Source organism: Heliangelus exortis, chromosome 2 (genome assembly GCF_036169615.1).
Source record: "Heliangelus exortis chromosome 2, bHelExo1.hap1, whole genome shotgun sequence".
NCBI classification, from domain to species: Eukaryota; Metazoa; Chordata; class Aves; order Apodiformes; family Trochilidae; genus Heliangelus; species Heliangelus exortis.
This window is the reverse complement of record NC_092423.1, coordinates 85,644,512-85,665,334: the sequence shown is the minus strand read 5'-3', so window position 1 is coordinate 85,665,334 and position 20,823 is coordinate 85,644,512. Positions and strand designations below refer to the sequence as shown.

At 35.3% G+C, this 20,823-nt stretch overlaps 1 protein-coding gene across 9 annotated transcripts in view; it reads left to right on the top strand.

Annotated features, from left to right (window-relative positions):
• Window positions 1-20,823, top strand: part of PTPN3 (protein tyrosine phosphatase non-receptor type 3) — a 175,030-nt gene that overhangs the window by 146,377 nt on the left and 7,830 nt on the right. For 8 of the 9 annotated variants that reach the window (XM_071736821.1, XM_071736819.1, XM_071736825.1 and 5 more), the window contains 8 exons: window positions 764-920; window positions 2,556-2,722; window positions 5,623-5,713; window positions 5,986-6,047; window positions 6,820-6,966; window positions 8,489-8,617; window positions 16,309-16,454; window positions 17,067-17,202. In XM_071736821.1, the coding sequence (XP_071592922.1) occupies window positions 764-920; window positions 2,556-2,722; window positions 5,623-5,713; window positions 5,986-6,047; window positions 6,820-6,966; window positions 8,489-8,617; window positions 16,309-16,454; window positions 17,067-17,202 (1,035 nt within the window). The remainder of the gene's footprint in view (window positions 1-763; window positions 921-2,555; window positions 2,723-5,622; window positions 5,714-5,985; window positions 6,048-6,819; window positions 6,967-8,488; window positions 8,618-16,308; window positions 16,455-17,066; window positions 17,203-20,823) is intronic. The other variant, XM_071736820.1, reaches the window with a different exon arrangement.

The following is a 20,823-nucleotide window of genomic DNA, read 5'->3' as shown; positions in this document are numbered from 1 at the left end:
TCTCCATCCCTGGAGATATTTAAAAAGAGCCTGGATGTGGCACTCAGTGCCATGGTCTGGTAACTGCAGCGGTAGTGGATCAAGGGTTGGACTTGATGATCTCTGAGGTCCCTTCCAACCCAGACGATTCTATGATTCTATGAAGTGCAGGGTACTTGAGCATCATAAGTTGAGTGCTTACCTGCATCTTGTTCAAAGTTGCAGTAAATGAAGTGAGGAAGAATGTTCTCTGTAGTTATTATTTGATATCCACCAAACAGGAATCTCATAAGTGACAAAAATCTGAAATGTGCACAGATTTCTTTAAATTTTAAAACGTGCATGCCTCGTGAATATCAAGTTACTTATATTTATCAGAATCATGTTTGGACTTCTCAGTACCCTCTGCATAAAAACTGGAACAAGTTATATGTGCGCAGAACACTTTTCCCAGAAATTCTATTTCAAATGTCTGTAGCCAGTGATTGTTGCGGCTTGGAGTCTGAAATTTGGCTCTTTAAGAGCAATCTGATGATGGCTGTTTGAATACAAATTCTTTTATAGTTATCAGTATTCTGTTTGAACAGTTTCTAATCTTTATTGAGAGGCTTTGAAGCAAGAAAGCTTTAGATCTGAATCCTTTGCTAGAACTTCTAATATAGAAGATGAAACCTCATCAGAACCCTGAAGACTTTGCTGACATGATGAATTTAATATCCTGCTGTGTTCCTGCTTACATGACTGAATGCAATGATATTAATGTGTTTCTTTGGTCTTGAAACAGGCTGATAAATGCATTCCAAAACTGAATGAAGGTGATCAGATAGTATTAATTAATGGCCGAGATATCTCAGAGCACACGCATGACCAGGTGGTCATGTTCATAAAAGCCAGCAGAGAATCTCACACAAGAGAGCTTGCACTTTTGGTCAGGAGGAAAGGTAACTGGGTTAATTTATTCACTTTTAATGTGTTTTTTTTTTGAGACTGTTGCTCTTATGCTTGGCAGTAGGTCCTCTTCTGTTTACATCTATGTGCTCTCAGTCCTCTGGGAACAGGTCTATGCTAAAAAGTAGATCTGTTTGTATTTTAATTAGTAGTACAAATACTTTTAATTCTACAGTTTCTTAACAGTGTAACAAAGAATCAGTCAAGTTAGAATTTCTTCTTATTTTTTTAAGTTTAAAAATCTATAAGATCAAGAAGTCCCCAGCAAAACGTTGGGTTTTGTTTTTAAACATAGCATAATTGCATAAATCCTTGGTTGCAGGTTTGCAAGCATCCATGGACCATTCCCCATCACAATTGTAAAATGAAAAAAGTCAAATAAGCATCTTTGATTTATTTTTTTTTCTTCTCTCTTTCTGTTTTTACAATAAACATTTTGTAACAATACTGAGCTTGACCTGTGCTGGCAACTTGCTAAACTGCTGCCAGCGATCAGGAGACAATCTCTGAAATATGCAGGGTCGCAAACCTCTATATTTAAAATATGGGGGTACACACCCAGCTTGGGTTTGCTTGCTCAGTATTTGCAGATTCTGAGAGCTTTCAGATGACCCGAAACTTCTACTTTATTATTTACTTTCCTTAAAAGCTATGGTAAGACCTTAACGTGCCCAATAATGGAAAGGCTTTGTGCAGAGTTCCTGGATACATTAAAATTTCTGATATTTCTTGGAAGACAGTAGGGCTCTCTGTCTAGTTTTCCCTGAACAGTCCTGCTGCTATTGCAGGCCTTTCCACTGGCACTATATAGTATTTTGTCTTCTCTTAACTTTTCCAGTCCACTTCCTACATGAAGGTAAGCTAAGTCTGCTCTTAATTAAAGAACCTGTGGACCCATGACAGTCCTTTGTATAGGCATGAATATGAGCAGCTCCCTATTTTCTGAAATTTATCAGGTATGAGCCAATTCTGATCATTGCAGAGAATAACTGCAGATGGACACATTCGGTGCTACAATAGTTTCCAAAGAGACAGAATTGCTGTTAGATTAATTCATTAATGTTTGTCATGTTCTTCAACATGTTGACATGGAATGCCATAAAGAACTGACTATTTTTTTTTTTTTTGTAATTTATTAAGTTGGTTCCTTCAAAGTTAAGTTAGCATAAGAAATTGCAAAATTCAATTCTCTAATGGCAAGGAAGTACAATGTTTGTGTTCATCCAAAGTTATATAAGCATCTTATATATTACATTAATTATACTCTAAACTTTTTTAGGCAATTCATTTGTTTTTTACCATGGTGGATGTTGTGATTCATTAGCCTATTCAGCAGTTTATTACGTAAGACAAGATTGTGGCTATAATCTCCTTCTGCTTGGAAGTCAAGATACTTGTCTTCATAGATAAGCACCTTGAGGAGTTTCGTTTTCTGAAGGGTCGTAAGGACATCTTAGTCTTGGTCATTTCTACAGTAATATAATACATAAAGAAACACAGTGCTGCTGTTTGCTTTCCTGAGGTCTTGTCTTTGCAAACTCTTGTTCTTGCAAGCTGGTGATTTTTAATGTGTTGCAAGCACTTTAATGCAGTATGTAATGGACTTCAATTTTCAATGCATCTTTCAGTAGTTAAGCAGTTTGTGGAACCTAAATCAGAAGATGAAGCCGATTCCCACAACCTCCCAGAATCTCTCATTCCTATCTGTTCTGAATATGGTGGTGATACACTGGAAGAGTCTATGGAGCAGCTCAGGAAGGGGCTGGAAAGTGGGACTGTCCTTATCCAGTTTGAGGTACGTAATACTCAACTCTCAAATGCCATTAACAGACCAGTAAACTGTGACCAGAAAATAATGTAAAAGCTTAATTGATTGGAAATCTTATTGCTCCCATTCAGTCTTCTCTCAAGAGATCAGGCATGTGACTTTCCTATCTTTTTCATTCTGCGCTACTTAGGAAAGGGAAGACTGAGTTATCAACCTTAAGTTTCAGTCTTACATAAAACATCTGCTGAGAAAAATGTGTTTGAAGTAACACATTTCTGGGTCAAGTACCCAAGCCTCACTAAACTAATTTGTTGTTGTTGAGTAGCACAGTAGGGTTTTGACAGAGGTCAGCCTTGTACTGGGTGGGTTTTTTTTCCATGCTGTTCAGTGACATTTCTAACACATCTTTTATACCTTAGTTAGGGTTTCAAATTCTCACATGCTGCCTTCTTTCATGGACTAACAGGACCAACTTGGCCATTCCTCATCTTCTCTTAGAGGGTGATATGGAAATGTTGCATTGTTAGTTTCTATTTGCAGGAGACCTGTAAAGTCCAATTCTGTGGTGTTTCTTCCTGGTGATCTAAAATACTGATGGTTACTTCTTGGGCAGATTACTTGATAGATGATATTCCCCTGTATATAGGATGAGCCTTGGAAAAATTGCTATATAGATTAATGAATTAATGTTTTTCATGTTCAACATGCTAGCAAGTGATGTCATAGAAAACTGACTAATAAAATGTTCTATAGATTATTAAATTCAGTGTTAGCATAAGAAAATCCAAAAGATAATTTAGCTGTTTATTTAATGGCAAGGGAAAACAGCATATATATTTTCGTACTTGTTTTACTGTTGTGGATCCAAACATTTATAGTAACTTTGGAGAAACCTTGGGTATTACAATTCAGAAATTTGATATTGATCAGTTCTGGGGTAACCCTTTCTGATGCTGGCAACTCAATGGAACAAGACAGTTTTTCCCTTCCCTGTTGTTTCAAATGCTGTAAGATTTCATGGTGGTGGCTGAAGACTTTTGGCACTGGTTATTGCATAACCACTCCTTTTATGAGGTTTGTTTCCAAGATTTCTTGGAGTTAAGATTCCCCCTTTTTTAAGGGATTATAAAGTAGGCTTCACAGGTGATTTCCTGAATCCAGAGCACTGGTAGTAATGCAGCAACATCTATGAGTCTCTTTGCTATTGAACTTGTAACTCAAAAGATACGAACTACCTTTTCAATACTTTTTAAATTCTCAAAGTTGGTTGCTGAATTTGTACACAAACTTCCGGTAAGAATCTTGGTTGGATATTTGATCCTTTATGAGGTTTTTTTCCTGACAGCATTTATAAAGGGATATTACTGATGTAGACCACAAAATCTTTTTGAAATCTAATAAACCCGGGGAATAGCTTAATGACTGCCTTTCTTTGAGTTAATTGTTTGGTGATCTTCAGAAACAATTGCAGTGTCATTTCATCAGCTTTGGTGGCTCTTAAACTCTCCGTTTGTATTAGCAAAATAGTAAATAATTAGCCAGTTGACTATGAATGATCAAGTTTTTGTAGAATATCTTTCTCCACTTATGCAGAATGTAAAAAGTGTCAATGGCCAATGACTCTTTGCCTGCAATATAATGAAGCTTCAGAATTACTTAATGTTTAATTCTTCTTCATTATCTCTGAAGAAAAGCAGAAATTGCAGCTGGACTCTGGTAAAATGGAACTTGAGTTATAACAAATAAAGCTGTTTGGTTGTTACATGTATTTTATCAAGTTGTCTCCTCACATGGCTTGTTTATGCTGTTCAAATTGAAAATGTGAGCTGTGATACTGAGTTTTAGTATCACATATACTGAGTTTTTTAGGATTCAGTAAATCTCACAATAGAATAAACTTTGTGCATTGTTCCTTTTCTCTTAACTGAAGTAGGGGATTTTTGCCTGCTATTTGTTTCATTACCTTTTATGTAAGGAACCATGTTCTAAAATGAATTCTTTGGTAACACTTCAGTGAAGTGTATGGTATGAATTCTGGAACAGCTAACTCAATTTTAAGTTTCTTTCATGCATATTTAAAACAGGAAAACTGTACTAATATTACATTTCTTGGTATCTGTTGTGGGTTTTCCCCCCTGTACCTTTTTTTGTCTTGTACGATGCACCTAATGCAGTTTGAACTTAAAGTTTTGGGTTTTTTTGTTTTTTTTTTTGTTATATACTTGTATGCCTATGTTTGCTCCAGATCAAGTCTGCAAGGTAGGGCTTGGCCAAAAAGAAGAGGAGTCACGTGTTAAGAGATTGTGATATATCCAAGTTTTGGGTGTTTTTTCCAGCTATTTGCAGTATTGAATGTGATGGCTTGAGACCAGAGAATAGAAATTGTTTTGGGTTTGGTATGGTTTTGGGTGTATTTTTTTGGTTGGCTGTTTTTTTTTTTTTTTGGGGGGGGGGGGATTTTCTAGTTTGTGTTGGTTTCATTTGTTGTTTGTGTTGGTTGGTTTGTTGTTTTTTTGTTTTTTTAATTACAGTTATTTACAGAAAATATCAGTCCACACCTATTTTTTTTCTCTTCTGATGTCTTTTATTGTTCACTTCTACCCTCAACCTGTTTTCCTTCTGGCACACAGATTTGTAAGACAAAGGCAACTTCACTGGAAACTGTTTTAAATCAAGGACATTTATACTTGCTCCTTTTTTTTTTTCTCTCGAAATTCTTCTAGAAATTATAGTGGACTATCAATAACAGAAGTCCTTGTCATGTTAAAAAAATATGAAAATCTCCGGTGAATTTTGCAGATGGTTAGGAAAAAGATGAGTGAAAATAACGTGTTATTTTTTTAGTCTGTATTTCCATATGCATCTGTTTACTGTGTAGCATAATCACATTTCTCAAAAATCAGATCATCATTCATTTTGTCTTGCAGCAACTTTATAGGAAGAAACCAGGATTGGCTGTTACATGTGCAAAGGTACCTCAGAATATGGACAAGAATAGATATAAAGATGTTCTTCCTTGTGAGTATAAAGTACAGACTTTCTTCCTATTTTGCTTTATTGTCTAAATAATAGCTTATGAAACTACTGTTTGAACTTCTTGATTGCAGTTTTAGTTATATTATTGAAGTCTTATTGTTCATTTTATTTTCTAAAAACTTCTGTATTCTGTTGTGTGTCTGCAACTTGTCAGTGTTTTAACTTAATAAAAGGGAAGCATGCTCTGCATGCCTATTCATTGCTAATCTGATTATCTTTTCTTTTCTTTTTTTTATTTTTCTGTTGGTATTCAGATGATGCCACAAGGATAGTATTGCAAGGAGATGAAGATTACATTAATGCAAATTATGTGAATGTAAGTTGTATAGAGACTTGTGTTTGCCACTGTCTTTATTAGAATACAGACTACGTTTAGCCTTTTCAAGGTGGTTTCATTTCACATTTTGGGGGTTTGTAAATGTAAAAGATATAAAGATTAATCATTTTAAAGATGAAGTGTCTCTTGTGGCCATCCTGATGAAAGCACTGTGCATATATGTGCAGGATCTTTAACCAGTAAAAATTGTTTTACCTTTCCATATACTAAAAATACTGAGCTTGTCTCTTACAATTTAAAACTAAGCCTTTTTCCCTCTTAAACCACTTTTGGCCTGCCAAATATGCTATGAAGTGGTCCTGATTACCCTTAATCGTGTAGGCTGAGGGACTGGGAAAAGGGAATATAAATATGTGGGTTTTAGGTACTTAAGTTAAACACCTAAATTCGAGAATCAGTGGCAATGAACAGTTTTTGCTACTGTACCTTTAGTATTCTTTGCCATTATTCTTTACTAAATATCAAAGAAAATTTGGAAAGCTTTGCAGTTTCAAGTTTTCAAATACATTTTCACTATTAATCTTCTCTTCTTAGTTCACCATGAAATACTATAGTATCTGTAGTACACATCTGGCTTAAATTAAATATTTAAAGGCTTTTCACATAAGAAATTGTGATCCTGCTTGCGTTATCACTCAGTTGCTCCCTTAATTGTCCCTCTACTCCTTTTGAATGCAATGCTGAATTAAAGAAAAACAATATTTGAGTAGTGAGATCAAAATATACCTAGAAACTTTCTTTCTCTTTATAGATGGAAATTCCTTCTGTGGGCATTGTGAACAGGTACATTGCTACTCAGGGGCCTCTTCCACACACATGTGCACACTTCTGGCAAGTAGTCTGGGATCACAAGTTGTCACTGATCATCATGTTAACAACTCTCACTGAACGAGGGAGGGTAAGTGTTCAGGTTCCTCGTGTGCTGAAGGAATACTCTATTTTCTGTTCTCATATTCTACTTTCTCAGAAGGCTGGGCTTTCTGCATTACTCAGAAGAACAGGTACTCTGCAGCTTTCTTGTTTTTTTTTAATGCTTCTTGAAAAACAAACCAGATGTCTGACAAACAGAAATCACTGCAATGACTCCATTTTGCTGATCAGCCAAGTGTTATGTGCTGTCCTTTCCTCCTCCTGAGAGCTGGGCTCCATATTCCAGTTGTTCTAATGATGCATCAGACACCTGAAAATGTTGAGCAGGTTGAGCAAAACTTGCAGTCCATCATCAAACGAGTCTCCCATTGCAGTACTTGGTGCTGGTTAGAATTTAACCTGCTTGCTTTTATTTATGATGTAGGTTCTTTCCTAGAATTGCTTTGATTATAATTTTCACTCTGTCTAAATATATTATCCATATATCCATATCCATAATTTCATAATAATATGCTGAAAATTAAAGCAATACCCGGTAAATTCTGTTGCACTTTGACTTAATGTACCCTTTGTTGTTTTAAAGATGAAGTTTTTAGTTTATAAATATAATAAAGGGATTTTTGAGAAGTTCTAGAAAATGAAAACAGCAGTTTTTGAAGAGGTAGATATGATGACTCCCTTGTGCCTTCACCACAGCCTCTGTCTGTATTTCCTATGTGTTCTGTCCTTAAACAGTCAAATTTCTCTGGCATCCTAGTCAAAAACCCACTATTTTGGAAAGTAAGAGATGAAGTATTTCAGGTCCATGCATTCATTATGCTGTCCAAACAGCATAATGACTAAGTAGGGAAGGTAAAGCAGCAATGTGTAATTGCTCATTGAAATGTGTGTAAGAAGTGTGAAAGCTGAAAAGCAACAGGTTTTAACCATGGTCAGGTTACATAGCTGTTCATGGAGACAGACATTATTCAACATCATCTTGTAGAAAAATTTTCCCTTCATCTTTTCATTACAAAATAGCTTCTATTGATTGGAAACACTGGATAATATTGGTTTATTTTCAGAGATATTTTACATTATCCCAGTTTGTGGGTGACTTTTCAGGGACAGAAAAAGATGTCAGTTTTTGCCAGATATTCCCATTGACAAAAGGAAATGTTTTCCCCTGGAGGTGTTTCATTATAGAATATCTCTTTTTGATAGTGTTAAGGTTTGCATTATAGGATAAAAAGATTTTTTTTTGCCCTAATTATGGGGGTTTTTTTTTCAGAAATTGGTGCAATATTTTCATTTAAATTTAAAGGGAAAAGTATTTCAGATAAATTCTTTCAATAAAAGTTTCAGGAAAACTGGTTAAAATCGTAATTAAATTATACAGAATTTAGCCTATCTTGTCATGTTATTTTCCAGTTTGGGTATAAACACCTCACCAACAAAGCAGGATAGATTTTATGCTGCTACCTGAATTCCCTGAACTATAGCATAGGAAGGGAGGCTGGAAGCAAAAGTCCTTGTATGAAATCTAGAAGTGTACTTCATTTCCTTTACAGACCAAATGTCATCAGTATTGGCCTGATCCACCAGATGTAATGGAATATGGCAGCTTTCGTGTCAGATGCCACTCTGAAGACTGTACAATTGCTTATGTTGTCAGAGAAATGGTGATTACAAATATTGAGGTAAATGCATATTATCTTTAATAATCCCCAAGCAAATGAATGAATACTTGTATAGAAAGGTAGATACAGACTCCATGTCAGAGCATGTACATCTCTGTGTATGTGTGTGTGTATATATATATATACACACATTTATGTAAAAAGAATATGCATATGATATATGAATCAACATGGTATGATTATTTCTTTAGAGCTTCTAGAAAAACATACTTTTTGAAGTTCTATAATACCTTAATACTTTATGCTAAATAAGTACTGTAATAAACTTCATACAGAAATTTAGTGCTTTTCTGTAAACAGTTTTAAAGTCATTGACTCTTCACAAGTATTTTGATTTTTAGTGAAAATTTTTGTAAGGAACTGTGCTCTGTCGAGGATGAAATGTGGGTCACTTGGTTAATGGCTCTTGCAGAGTGAATCATAGAGCTGTTGTTTTGAGAGAAGATACAGAATCTCACCAGGTTCTTTTCATAGCCTTTAGTCAGATTTTAAAAAGGAAAAGAAATCCTTACATACCTCAGTTGAAATGTGCTGTATGTAAGGTATTTGTATTTGTTAGATGTAAATAATTTCTGCTAATGCCAGAGTTAAAAAACAAAGAGCAATTTAAACATTAAATGTGCATATCAGATTGTGTCATGAAATCTATGTTCAGATCACATCTAGACTTCCCACAACCTGAATAGAGGGGATGATGTTTGGCATTTGTTTATGAGTTGTCTTACATTTCTTTTATATTTCCCTCTTCATCTCTTTTCTAAAATTTTACGGTCACAAGTATTTTCTAAAATGATGAAGTGTTTGTACTATCATAAGATACATGTAAAAGAAATCGCTATGTATTGACCAAATACTGAATTCACAGTCCCAATATTAATCAATCTTTTAAACTTCTTTACAGTTAGTAGATTTTGTTGTCACTAGAATTGCTACTAGTAAGAAAAGTAAATAGCTCTTTTAAAATGTTACATTTCATTGATTCCTTTACAGCAAGATGACCAATTCTTTTGTCTCATAAATTTGTATCTGAATCTATCACTTGACATAGCATTACTTGATGTAACCAAATTTTTTTTAATGTGGTTAAGATTTCCTTTGCAGTCATAAACATGTGCGATTCCAAGACTTACAGGTCTTCATTCCAGTTAAGATGGTTTACACTGTTTCAGTCTCTAGCTACTGGAAACTACCCAGTTAGAGACCAGCATGGTTTTTGGTTCTGTTTTCCAGTCAATTTATTTACAAGCAATAAATTTGAGCAGAGAAGAAAGTAACACCATTATAGCAGTACTGTAGAGTAGATGTAGACAAATTTTTAGTCCATGTTACTCAAATTAGTTGATTGTCAACTAACTTTGGTTAGCTAATGCTTCTTGTAAATTTTTGTTTACTCTTTTCAAATGCTTGTTCTTCTCCTTGATTAGTGTTTATCAAACTGGTACATAATTTTGAGTAAATTCATCAGTATGTGTTTTCACTTCAGTTGTCTATTTACTAGCATCTGGTAAATCAAAATCCTAAGAGTGGAGAAGTCAGGATTTCAGTTTCTTTGGGGGGGGTTTTCTTTTGTTGTGGGGTTTTTTTGTTCTTTTTAAAATATAAATTAATGCTATTAGGGATAAAGGTTTTACAAAAATAGTGTGAAGTTATAGATATGTTAACAGATGTGAACTTTCCAGGGATGTTCAACCATGCAAGTTGTCTCACGATAGCTCTCAGTTAAGAATATTTTTTTGAATGGAAAGGCATATACTTACCTAGATTTCATCTGGGACAAAAGCAGGCTAAAGCTAGTCCTGGGTGGATATGTGGGGTTTTTGTAGTGAGGGGAAGGTCATTTTGAGGGTTTTTTAATTTAGGATTTGTTGGGTTTTGGTTGTGAGGATGGGGTTTTTTTGTTTTGTCTGGGTTGTTTTTTTTTTTCACTAAAGGCACTACATTTATTTGTATGAATGAAGTGACTACACTTAAAAGAGCACTCAACATGGAGCTGTCCCATACGATAACAAGTTGATTGTAATAATTGATAGCTCAGTGTACATTTGACATTTCAGATGGAAAGAAAAACCCTTGTAGCTTGTTAAAATATAGTGAAAGAACTCTGTGAAAGGCTTAGGTTTCTCCTTGTCTTACATATCACTTGGACGGTTAAAGCTGACTAAATGTATTCTTCCAGAGGCATCTTCTGTTTGAGCAGACTCCGCAAAGCTTTATAAATGCTTCCTCTCACACATATTGTTATATTCTTGGAAGAATACATAAAGAATTCATCTGAATTCAAACCAAAGTTTTATTATTCCCTGAACTAATGTGAGCATCATTGGACTGGTCCTTATGAAGACAAGTAGCTTGTAATAGTAAGACGGATAAGCTTCAACACTCACAAGAGGCTTGATCCGTGTTAGAAAGGCATATTTGTGAAAAAAATTCCTGTGAATTAGGTTGCACAGATTTCAAATTTGCCATTAGGGGAAAATAGCTCAAAAGAGAGGTTTATGAAATGACACCCTTGGCTTTTTGCTTATAAATGCTCAGAAGACATGAGAAACCAAAAACTTCTCAGGATTTTTCTGTTGCAGTTTAACTCAGTGCTTCTTAGATGTAATTGAAGACCAGCAAATGACTGCAAATCTGAAATATTTGTAATCTAAGCCTTGCAAAATGAAAAACTGGATTAATTTCCTGCCTTTTCTTTTCCAGATCAAGATTGAAAGCTACCCCTGTAGCAAAATGAAAGAAAAGGAAATAAAGCACTAAGTTGGGGGTTTTTCGGGGGTTTAGGTTGTTTTTGGTTTGGTTTTTATTTTTTAAAAAAAGGTTCAGAACACTTTGGGGTCCAAAACAAACAGACTAAAGGATAGAAATGGTGTAGTGTGAGAGTACAGTTGATCACACAGAGCACTATTTCATAAAAAAAGATAAATACTTATTTTTAATCACTGAAAAAATAGCACGTGAAACCCTAAGGAAATTTTAATTCAAATTTCTATTAAGATAATTTCCTTGCAACATCTATTTTTATGGTGCTTTCCCATTTTCCACAGCCTTTAAGCAAGCTGTTTTTCATGACCCAGCCATGGAATTTATTAAGGTTGTGGAGATTATACTTACTGAAACACATTATTCACATAATTTTGAAGACAAGTAATTTTGCAAATTTTGTGTTGTTTGGTCAGTTGTTGCCACACCTCCTTAGTTGTTCTCAAAATGCCCCATCATTCTCCCAGCTTATTTCTTCCATTAACTAAACTAAATCATTCAAAAAAACAGAAAAAATATCAAGATGGTTAAAAAATGATTGAATTTAGTCCTTTAAAGACTGGTTATATCATTGCTACAATGAGCAAGGAGTGATCATGACTTTACCCCTCATAAACAACCCAGGCCAAGATTTAAGACAGTTCCTTATGTCATAATTTTGACTGTTTAGAATGATTGTGCAACAATGACAATGCAAACAAAGAGATTTGGGGAGAGAAACTTCTTTTTGATTTAGAAGGTGTCGCTTCTCATGGATATCACAATGATAGAGAGGATGGTTTGAAGAAAAAGGAAAATAAATTGATGCAGCAACTCAAACAAATTGAAAATTAAATATAAATCTATTTTGCTAAGGAAGGATATTGCTGTTTGCTGAAGGGAGGTTAAATTGCAAGATGAAAAATGACTGGTATCTTTCTGCTTATGAACGACTGTCAGGTAGGCCTTTAGTGACTGTATTAAATTGATAGTAGATGAAATAAAGGCAGCAGTGTAAAATGACTTCTACTGCCAGCACTTTCTGCTATAAACAGCTGAAAGCAGAATCTCTGGAATTTTTAGACATCTTAACTGTCTGAGCTGAGCCTTACCATGCCATTTGTCTTCCTTGCCAGATATGTGTCATACAACAGTTTGCTCATGTTAAGGATTCTTAGACTGGTTTGCTGAAATTTTGCTTCCATGCATGAAACAATACCTTGTGTTTTAATTTTTTTAAATATATAAATCTATATAAAAGTGCACTGCACTGAATGTGTTCTTTCATGGTAGAAGAAAAGTTGGTTTTGAGTCATAAAGAGCCAAAGAACAAAACTCACTTAGAAGTTTTATGGCAAGGGTGTAGAGAAGCCTAGCAAAGTGGGAACAGGGGACCAAGAAATGCCAAATGCCACCACCAAAGTATCTGCTCTGCAGAAACGAGGCTTTAACCCTGATCACTGAGTCTCAGCTTTCAAGGCATATTTGTGAAGCTTACAAGCAAAGAGTATACCTTTTCCTGCTTAGGAGATAATAGGACCATTTTAAAGGTTAATGGAGTTCTAATATGGTGACATGTCTTTTTTTTTTTTTTTCATATTGAAGATTATATTATAGCCTAGACCAAAAAGGACATAAAATGAAATAGTGAAATGCAAAATCAATTGCCTGGATTTTTTAAGAAAAGTCAAAATTAAGGTGAACCTTTCAGACCTGTATTTCCTTCTTTCTAGATGAGCATTATGTTGAGCTGGGTATGCTGTTTTTCTGAAGAACGCCTCATATCTGTATTAATCTGGGCAAGTCATTTTAGAGGAAGCCTGCTTTTTTGTATAATTCTAAAAAGCAAGGCTGCAACCTGCAGAAAGATGAAGAATGGGTGGTTTTGTGGCCAAAGGTCTTGATGATGAGATTGTTTTGCAAGTGTTACAGAAGGCATTTGAGACATTACCTCTGACAGTCCTGTACTTTGTCGAGTTGCAATCCCAGCAGCAGACTTACTGGGAAAGATCATTTGTCTTTACCCTGTGTTTCTGAGCAGAAACCAGGACAGATAAAGTTGCATTTGCATAAGATATCTTGCATTTGCATAGGAGGGGTGGGTACAAGTACATCTTTTTCCTTTTTTTTCCCTTTTTTTGGCTGACATCTTTGCAGCAACAATAACCATTACGTGAAGGACAGCAACACAATATTTTGGGACCTCTGTAGGTACTTGCCAAGTAAATGTTGGTCAGTGCCATGATGCATCTAGATGTTGGACAGATGGCTGATGATAAGTTGGGATAAATTACATAATTCAGAAATATTACTGGAGTCTGTAAGTTGTTTGGACTAATTTTTCTTTTTACCCACCATTTTTGAGCTGATTTGTTAAAATAGAAAATACATAAATTCAATTGAAATCAGTCTATGAGAGTGCAAAAGACATTAAATATTTTTGTTAACAATAAGGTATATAATGTCAAGTTAGGCAAACTTGGCAACTGGGCCACAAGTAACTCTTGCTTTTTCACTTTCTGGAAGTTTAGACTTATAAAACAATACTAGAAAATTCAGATTTTATAAAGATAAGTTCTATGTCTATCAGTCATTAGGAGCTACAATAATGACTGTCATTGGAAATCTCAGTGAAAATGAAATGTGAGAAGGATTTTAGATGACTTGCAGAGAATAAAGGTTTGGAGAGCAACTTGAGTATAATGAGAAGCTAACTTTATTTTCCATCACCAGGCGTGTACCAAGAAGCTGGGTCTGGCAGCAATACTGTGTTTAAAAATAGGTTATTTTAATGGGATATGTACAGTGTGGCTAACTATGGCCAGTAACTACAATTCTAGAGGGTTTTTTTAATGTGTGAGTGTTAGATTTTAATAACCATGATACCACAGCTGTGGTGGTAATTGGCTGACATTTTCTGAATTTAAAAGCTGACTTTCATTAGGAGTGTAAAGCCTTGAAGATTTTATATTATTTTAAAAAAATAAAACACACCACACAAACTAAAAATAGCGTAAAAGAAATAAATCTGGACTTCATCATAGAACTGGTTTTGTATCTTATGCATGACAAAATTAGAAGAACTAGTTCTATAACATACATGAATATAGCCACTGTTCAAGATACATTTACATTACTAATGAAATTACTTGAAAATATGTCTGCATTTTGAAAAGCAGGTGATGTAATGATCAAGTTTTAATGACTTTAATCAGAAGAGCTCAGTCAAAAGAATCAAAATTGAGTGTATCAAAACATACTTATTAAAACTATACTGAAGCCTGAGACATACCTGGAATATTTAACAAATAGCTACGTTGGTCTCTAGGGATGAATAGGGCATATAACAGTGTGTTCTTACAATGTATTCTTACTCTGAAGAAGTCTTATGTAACATGCTTTTACCTAACATCAGAGCATTTTTTTCTTATTTAAGAAAAAAAGGCAGTTCAATATATTCAAGCCTGGATTATTGCTAAGGAAAATTAATAATCAACTCTCTCATCTTTTCCTAGCTTGTAAAATGGCTTTTGATGCTCCAGATCATTGCCCGTGGTTCTTGAGTGTCTCAGTGCCTCTGGCACTTAACCATGATGTGTGGCTTGAATTTCTTGATGCACGTGGAAGCTGACTGCATGCTCAGTCATGGATAATTTTAGAATTAGTTAAATCTTTGTCTCACCTGAGTGCTGTAATTCAAATGTCTCTCATTTCAGAGAACCAGCTCAAGCTGTTACATGTAGGTGCTGCATTGTATCATTTCCCTTTTTAAAAGATTCTGAGTGAGCAAACACAGATTCCAAAAGAGGACTTTTTAATGACATTTTCTTGTCACATTTGTGTTTTTGTGTTACTCAATCTGTGGCATTTGAGAAAATTTTAAAGGTAATCATTTGGTCAATTTCAGCCACATAATGGCAGCAAAACTGAACAGAAAAAGACCATACTTTTTCTTGCCAAGATTCTTGTCATTGTGTGGTCTTTTGATGTCCTGAATGATAGATCCCAATGCAGTTTGTATTACATTGAGCTTGGTCATTAATGTTAGACTGCATTGTCCACTTGGGCTTTATGCTGGACCTTTTAGTACTGATTACTCATACTTTGATTACTGTGATTACTTTTAAGAAGCAAAGAATGAGTTGTGTACTCGTGTCCCTGGAGGCTATTGTAAATTTCTGCAATTACTTCAACTCAAATATATTTCCTAGGACTCTACTTAGTACCTAGGCAGTAGTTATTCTGTCTTCTGTGTCTTACTAGACTGTACCCTGTCAGTAGAGCCACTTTGTCAAATGGAAGAGGAAGTCTAGCAGGGGAAAGCATTTAAAAGAGGTCCCAAATTTCAGTAGTTGTGCACTTAAGAGAAAAGGAGAAATCCTCCCACAGTTAGTAGCATCACTAGCATTTGCCTCCTCCCTAGAAATGTTCAAGTCCAGGCTGCAACAACTTGGTTTAGTGGAAAGGGGAGTTGGAACTGGGTAATGTTTAAGGTTAACTCCAGCCCAAACCATTTTGTGATTTTGGGAAAACATTCTTACATGGACTTGTAAGGAAAGGCCAGTTTTCATAAACTAATAGACTGATGAAGTTGACTTTTTTCAGTAGTGTGTCAAATATAAAGTTTAGCAATGGACATCAGTGAAATTAGATTTCATAAATTTCTTGTATTTTACCTCAGGTCTGTCATTGATATCAAGATATAATAGGTCAACAGAACACCAAAATGAAGCTTGGTATCTTTATTGAGAGAATGTTATGACTTTTTGTGTTTTCTATGAATAACATGTTCATACTTTATTCTGAATTTTAAAATTGCAAAATTTTTCTATATCACGCATCTTACAGCACTTGCAGAATACACTTACTGTGGAAAGTATAACTTGTATCTAGTACATGTCAATACAGTAGTCATAACACTGAACATTTTTTAAAATCTCACTGTATTTTAGACAGAACAGCAACACACCATCACCCATCTCCAGTATGTAGCTTGGCCTGATCATGGTGTTCCTGATGACTCCATGGACTTTTTGGAGTTTGTGACCTGTATGAGACCAAAGAGAGTAGAGAACGAGCCCGTCCTTGTTCACTGCAGGTACCTGTGTTTTAAAATTCTGAATATTGATTTGGTTCAACCTTAGAGTAAGCATTACTCTGAAATGTTTGTCTGCAATACATGGAAGTCCTTGAATCAGAGGAAAACATTAAACTGTTCAATACCAGAGTTCTTTGGTGGAGACAAAGGGCAAGCTTCTTTTCGCTCTCATTCTGCAACCTTTTGATGAAATGGCTTAATCATGTAATTACCACAGAGATGATAATCTGTAAATTATTCTCCGTTTTTATCCTGTGCTACTTCTGTAACATCATTTTGAATGATACTGCGAAGTTTTGTCTGCTTTTAAGTGCCTGTCAAAAATACCAAACAAGTACATTCAGATTTGTAAGTTGTTACAATTGTTAAAAATCCATTTCCTTTAACTGAGTTTTTAGCATTGCTCATATAAAAATTATTTTCTTTGTAATAATTGCTAGGAAACATTGCTGTAGTAAAGCTTTCAACTCAGAATTGTATTAAGGTCTTCTTGCAATTTCTAAGGCTATTTAGCATCCTAGTATTACAGTTGGGATATGAATTCGATGCATTGCAAAAACTCAATTTTATAGATTTTTTTTTTTTTTTTTTTCTTTTTGTTGCATTTCACAGTGCTGGAATTGGTCGTACAGGGGTATTGGTCACTATGGAAACAGCCATGTGCTTAATTGAAAGAAATCAACCTGTTTATCCACTGGATATTGTACGAAAAATGCGAGACCAGCGAGCTATGATGGTGCAAACATCAGTAAGTGATGGAGAGGAAGCCTCATTTTCTGTATATGTACACTGCACTTGTTCAGGTTTAAAAACCTTTCTTTGATCTGTTTTAATGATCTAGTTGTATGAGTCTTCAGTTACCATTATACTTCATGCTTACTACGTTTAGCATAACATAATGTGGTGACTACGGCTGCTTTGCTTTTGAGGTATATATCTAGCCTTTCTCTAAAAATTTTTTACCTTGTCTTTAAAAGACAATTGATTCCTAGAGCTTGCAAGCAGTTAGAATGCACAGTCCAAATCATCTCTTTACAGTCCTTTCTCTTATTTTTTCAAGAAACTAGAAAAATGTTTTTATTTTTAGTACAGAACCTTATAGGAAGTTATCATACTGAAGGTACAATTAAAGGATTTGTGGTATGATTTGAAGAGGAAGACGTGGCTTTTCAAGAGGCCACCTTACTAGTAGAAGTTAGATAGAAATAATATATGTATTCTTTTTAATTGTGAAACTACTTCAATTTGCAAAAACAAAGTGCAAGTGGGAAATTCAGGAAAAGCTGGGTAGTAGCAATATCTGATTTAGGAAAGTGGAAGGTGATTTTACAACAGCAGTGGTCCAAAGACAATTCGAGATCACGAGAACAATTTTGTTTCAGCTTTGGAAATCAACATATTGATGTTAGAGAACAAGGACAAAGTCTGGGAGGCTCTACTTTCTGCAGTAGAGGTTAAGTGTCAGCATTATTAAGCATGGGTTATTTCAGAGACCTAAATGACCTACAATAAATGGAAGCAAAGGGGTTTCCACCTGCAAAGTCACCAGTTAAATTGGGAATTTCTGTCTCTCATCTTCAAAAGAAAATACCTTGATTTCTACTAGATGAAGAGAAGGAAGAAGCCTTCAGAAGAACTTTGAGGAAGAACTTCAGAAGACAAATTCTATTCATTAACAGGTTAATTGCTGCAAGAGCTAGCATTATGATTCATTAGATGGGAAAAAAGTCTTCCATTATCAAAGGTTGTGAAAGTATCAGGAATTAGTAAAGTGTTCAGTGAGCAGAGATTGTTCCTGCATGCTGCTGAGACCTGCTGTTCACTGCTGTCTGAGTGAACTCCCTGGAAGTGCATCGGGACTGATGGGGTTAAGAGGGAGTTGTCTGAAGAGTCCCCTGCCTGTTCCTTGCAGAAACGAAAGCTCAGGTTATGACACAGGATGTCATGAGGAGAAACAGCAGCCTCCAGGTTAAGGAAGCCAAATGCTGTCTTTTGGAGTTGTACCTGTCTGTGCCCCTCAGTTTCTAAAACGTACTGAGCAAGTTCAGGCTTAAACTTTCTAGAGCTGGTCATCTTTTTGAGAATCAGACATAAGACCCTCAAGTAAGTTTCAGCTTGCCAAATGGCTGACTACCCCCTGTTACAAAAGAAATCAGCAGGAATTGTCCTTACACTCTACAGTTTGAGATAACTGAACAATAAGGGGAATGATGATGAGTGCACTGACAATCAGACCCCGAGTGTGGAAAACTGAGTATCTAAAATGAGATTCTTTACCTTGCTGGCCATGTTCCACAGTTCCCTTTTAGCACAGTCAAGAGAGGGATGATCTGTAGCAGCAGCAGCACTGTGAAACTAAATTCACTTGGTATGTCTGAAGGATGCAGCTACTGTTGTGAAAAGCCAATGAGCAGAATTGGCATACTGTGCTCTAAATGAGACACAGAAGCAAGCACTCAAGTGTGAGAAAGCAGATTATCAAAGAGATGGATATTAACATTTTCATCTATCCTGAGTGCTCTGTTGCATCCCCATGCTTGCATTCCCGCTATTCCCACTGCACGTATTTGATACTCAGCTTTGAGATTTTGGGAGAAGCCATTTGGGGTTATTCAGCTGTAAGAGAGGGTTTTGTTCATTTCTACCAGCCTTGCCTGAAGCGTGTTCAGCTGCCCTGTGGAGATGGTGTGTGTGCTCCAGTTGTAAAATGGTGCACATAGCCAGATGCATGTTATGAGTTACCATCAGACAGGGGATACTCAGTAAGTAAGCATGGACTCATCAGGAGCAGTTTAGTTTCTGCTGTTTGTCATGTGAAAGCTGTGTTTTCTCTAAGGTCTGTAATTGGGTCATCAGGAACAGAAAAACAAAAGCTTTGACCAAAATAATAGAACTACAGCAAAATTTATGTAACTGTATGACCTTTCATTTGAAAAAGAGAATGAAAAGAGGAAAAACTAACTGTTGTGTTCAGTTAAAGATAATTTAGAGATATTAAAGTGCTTTAGGACATATATAATAGAAGCAGTTATCAGCTGAGTGAGCAGTAATAATACTTGTAACAGAGAAGAGCAAAGAAAACAAATAGTCAGAGCCTGAGTCAGAGGAAGCAATGCCGAAGTGTTCATTCTTATTTGTTCAGTAACTTGATCACATAAAGGAGTTAACAGAAGTATTGAACAGAGAGCTAAATATCACACTTGGCTTGCTCAGGCAGTAGAAATATGCAAATGACAATAACAATGAAGAGAAAAGTCAAGGTAATTAAGAAATAAAGACAAAAGAACACAGTGATCTTGAAGGTGGGAGTAATTGACTGAAGGCTTGAAAGAAAAGGCAGGAAAATCAAGATGCAGAAAATTAATTTCCATCCCCCAGTTTTCCTCAAGTTTTCTCTATGTAATAGAAAATGTATTGCTGGTTATGGACAAGAATAAAGTTCCTCAGTACTGGTATTTTAGTGCAACCTAAGGTCTTTCACAGTCCATACATTAGATTTTCATCCTGTCCTTTGGGAGATTTTGGGGGAATGTTTCCAGATTCTCCTGTAGAGTTGATGAGAGCTGACATACAAGGGCAATTAGGAGAACATTTTAAAGATGTAAAAAGGTATTCAGAAAATGTGAAGCTGTGATGTGTATGACATGGAGCTTTGGAGAAAGACGTTCTTGTTGGGGTTTTGTACTTTCAGAGAAGAAGAGATGTACACTTTTATCTCTTTTAATTCTTTTAAATTTTCATCATCATGCGTTCTTGGGATTGTGTTAGTCATAAAAATTTATTCAGTCCTATTGCTAATGTCTCCTTTTATCAATTTTCTGAAAAGGCTCACAGACTAATTACTTTTAACATATAGGCATATCACAAGATCATGGAAGAAAATAGTCTTTGTAATTGTATAATTCAGAAAATAAATGCTAACCTCATTTGTAAAGGACTAAATGAGCTTAAAACATTGTGTGACAGAAGAACTAAAGTGGATGCTACTCTTCAAAAATATTCATCCCATATTCATACAAAAGGCAGTGTGTGATCTCATCACAAATAGAAAATAAAGCGATTCAGTCTTTTGCAATAGTGTAGATGCCTTAGAAAAAAAAAAAAAGCTTGTATCAAGGCAGTTGATACAAGTTGATACAAGGCAGTTGATATCTATATATCCTAGACAGTAATTTTAAATGCATTCATTGTCACATAACTTTAAAGTGTCCAGTAATATGTAAGTCTGACAAGGTTAGAATATTTGTAATTTTCAGATAAAAGTACCAAAAAGATAGATGAGATGTATAAAGAACTTAACTAGTTGAACCTAAAGTCAGAATAATCATATAAATTTGCACAGCTTTTATGAATAAATCCTCTTCCCTTA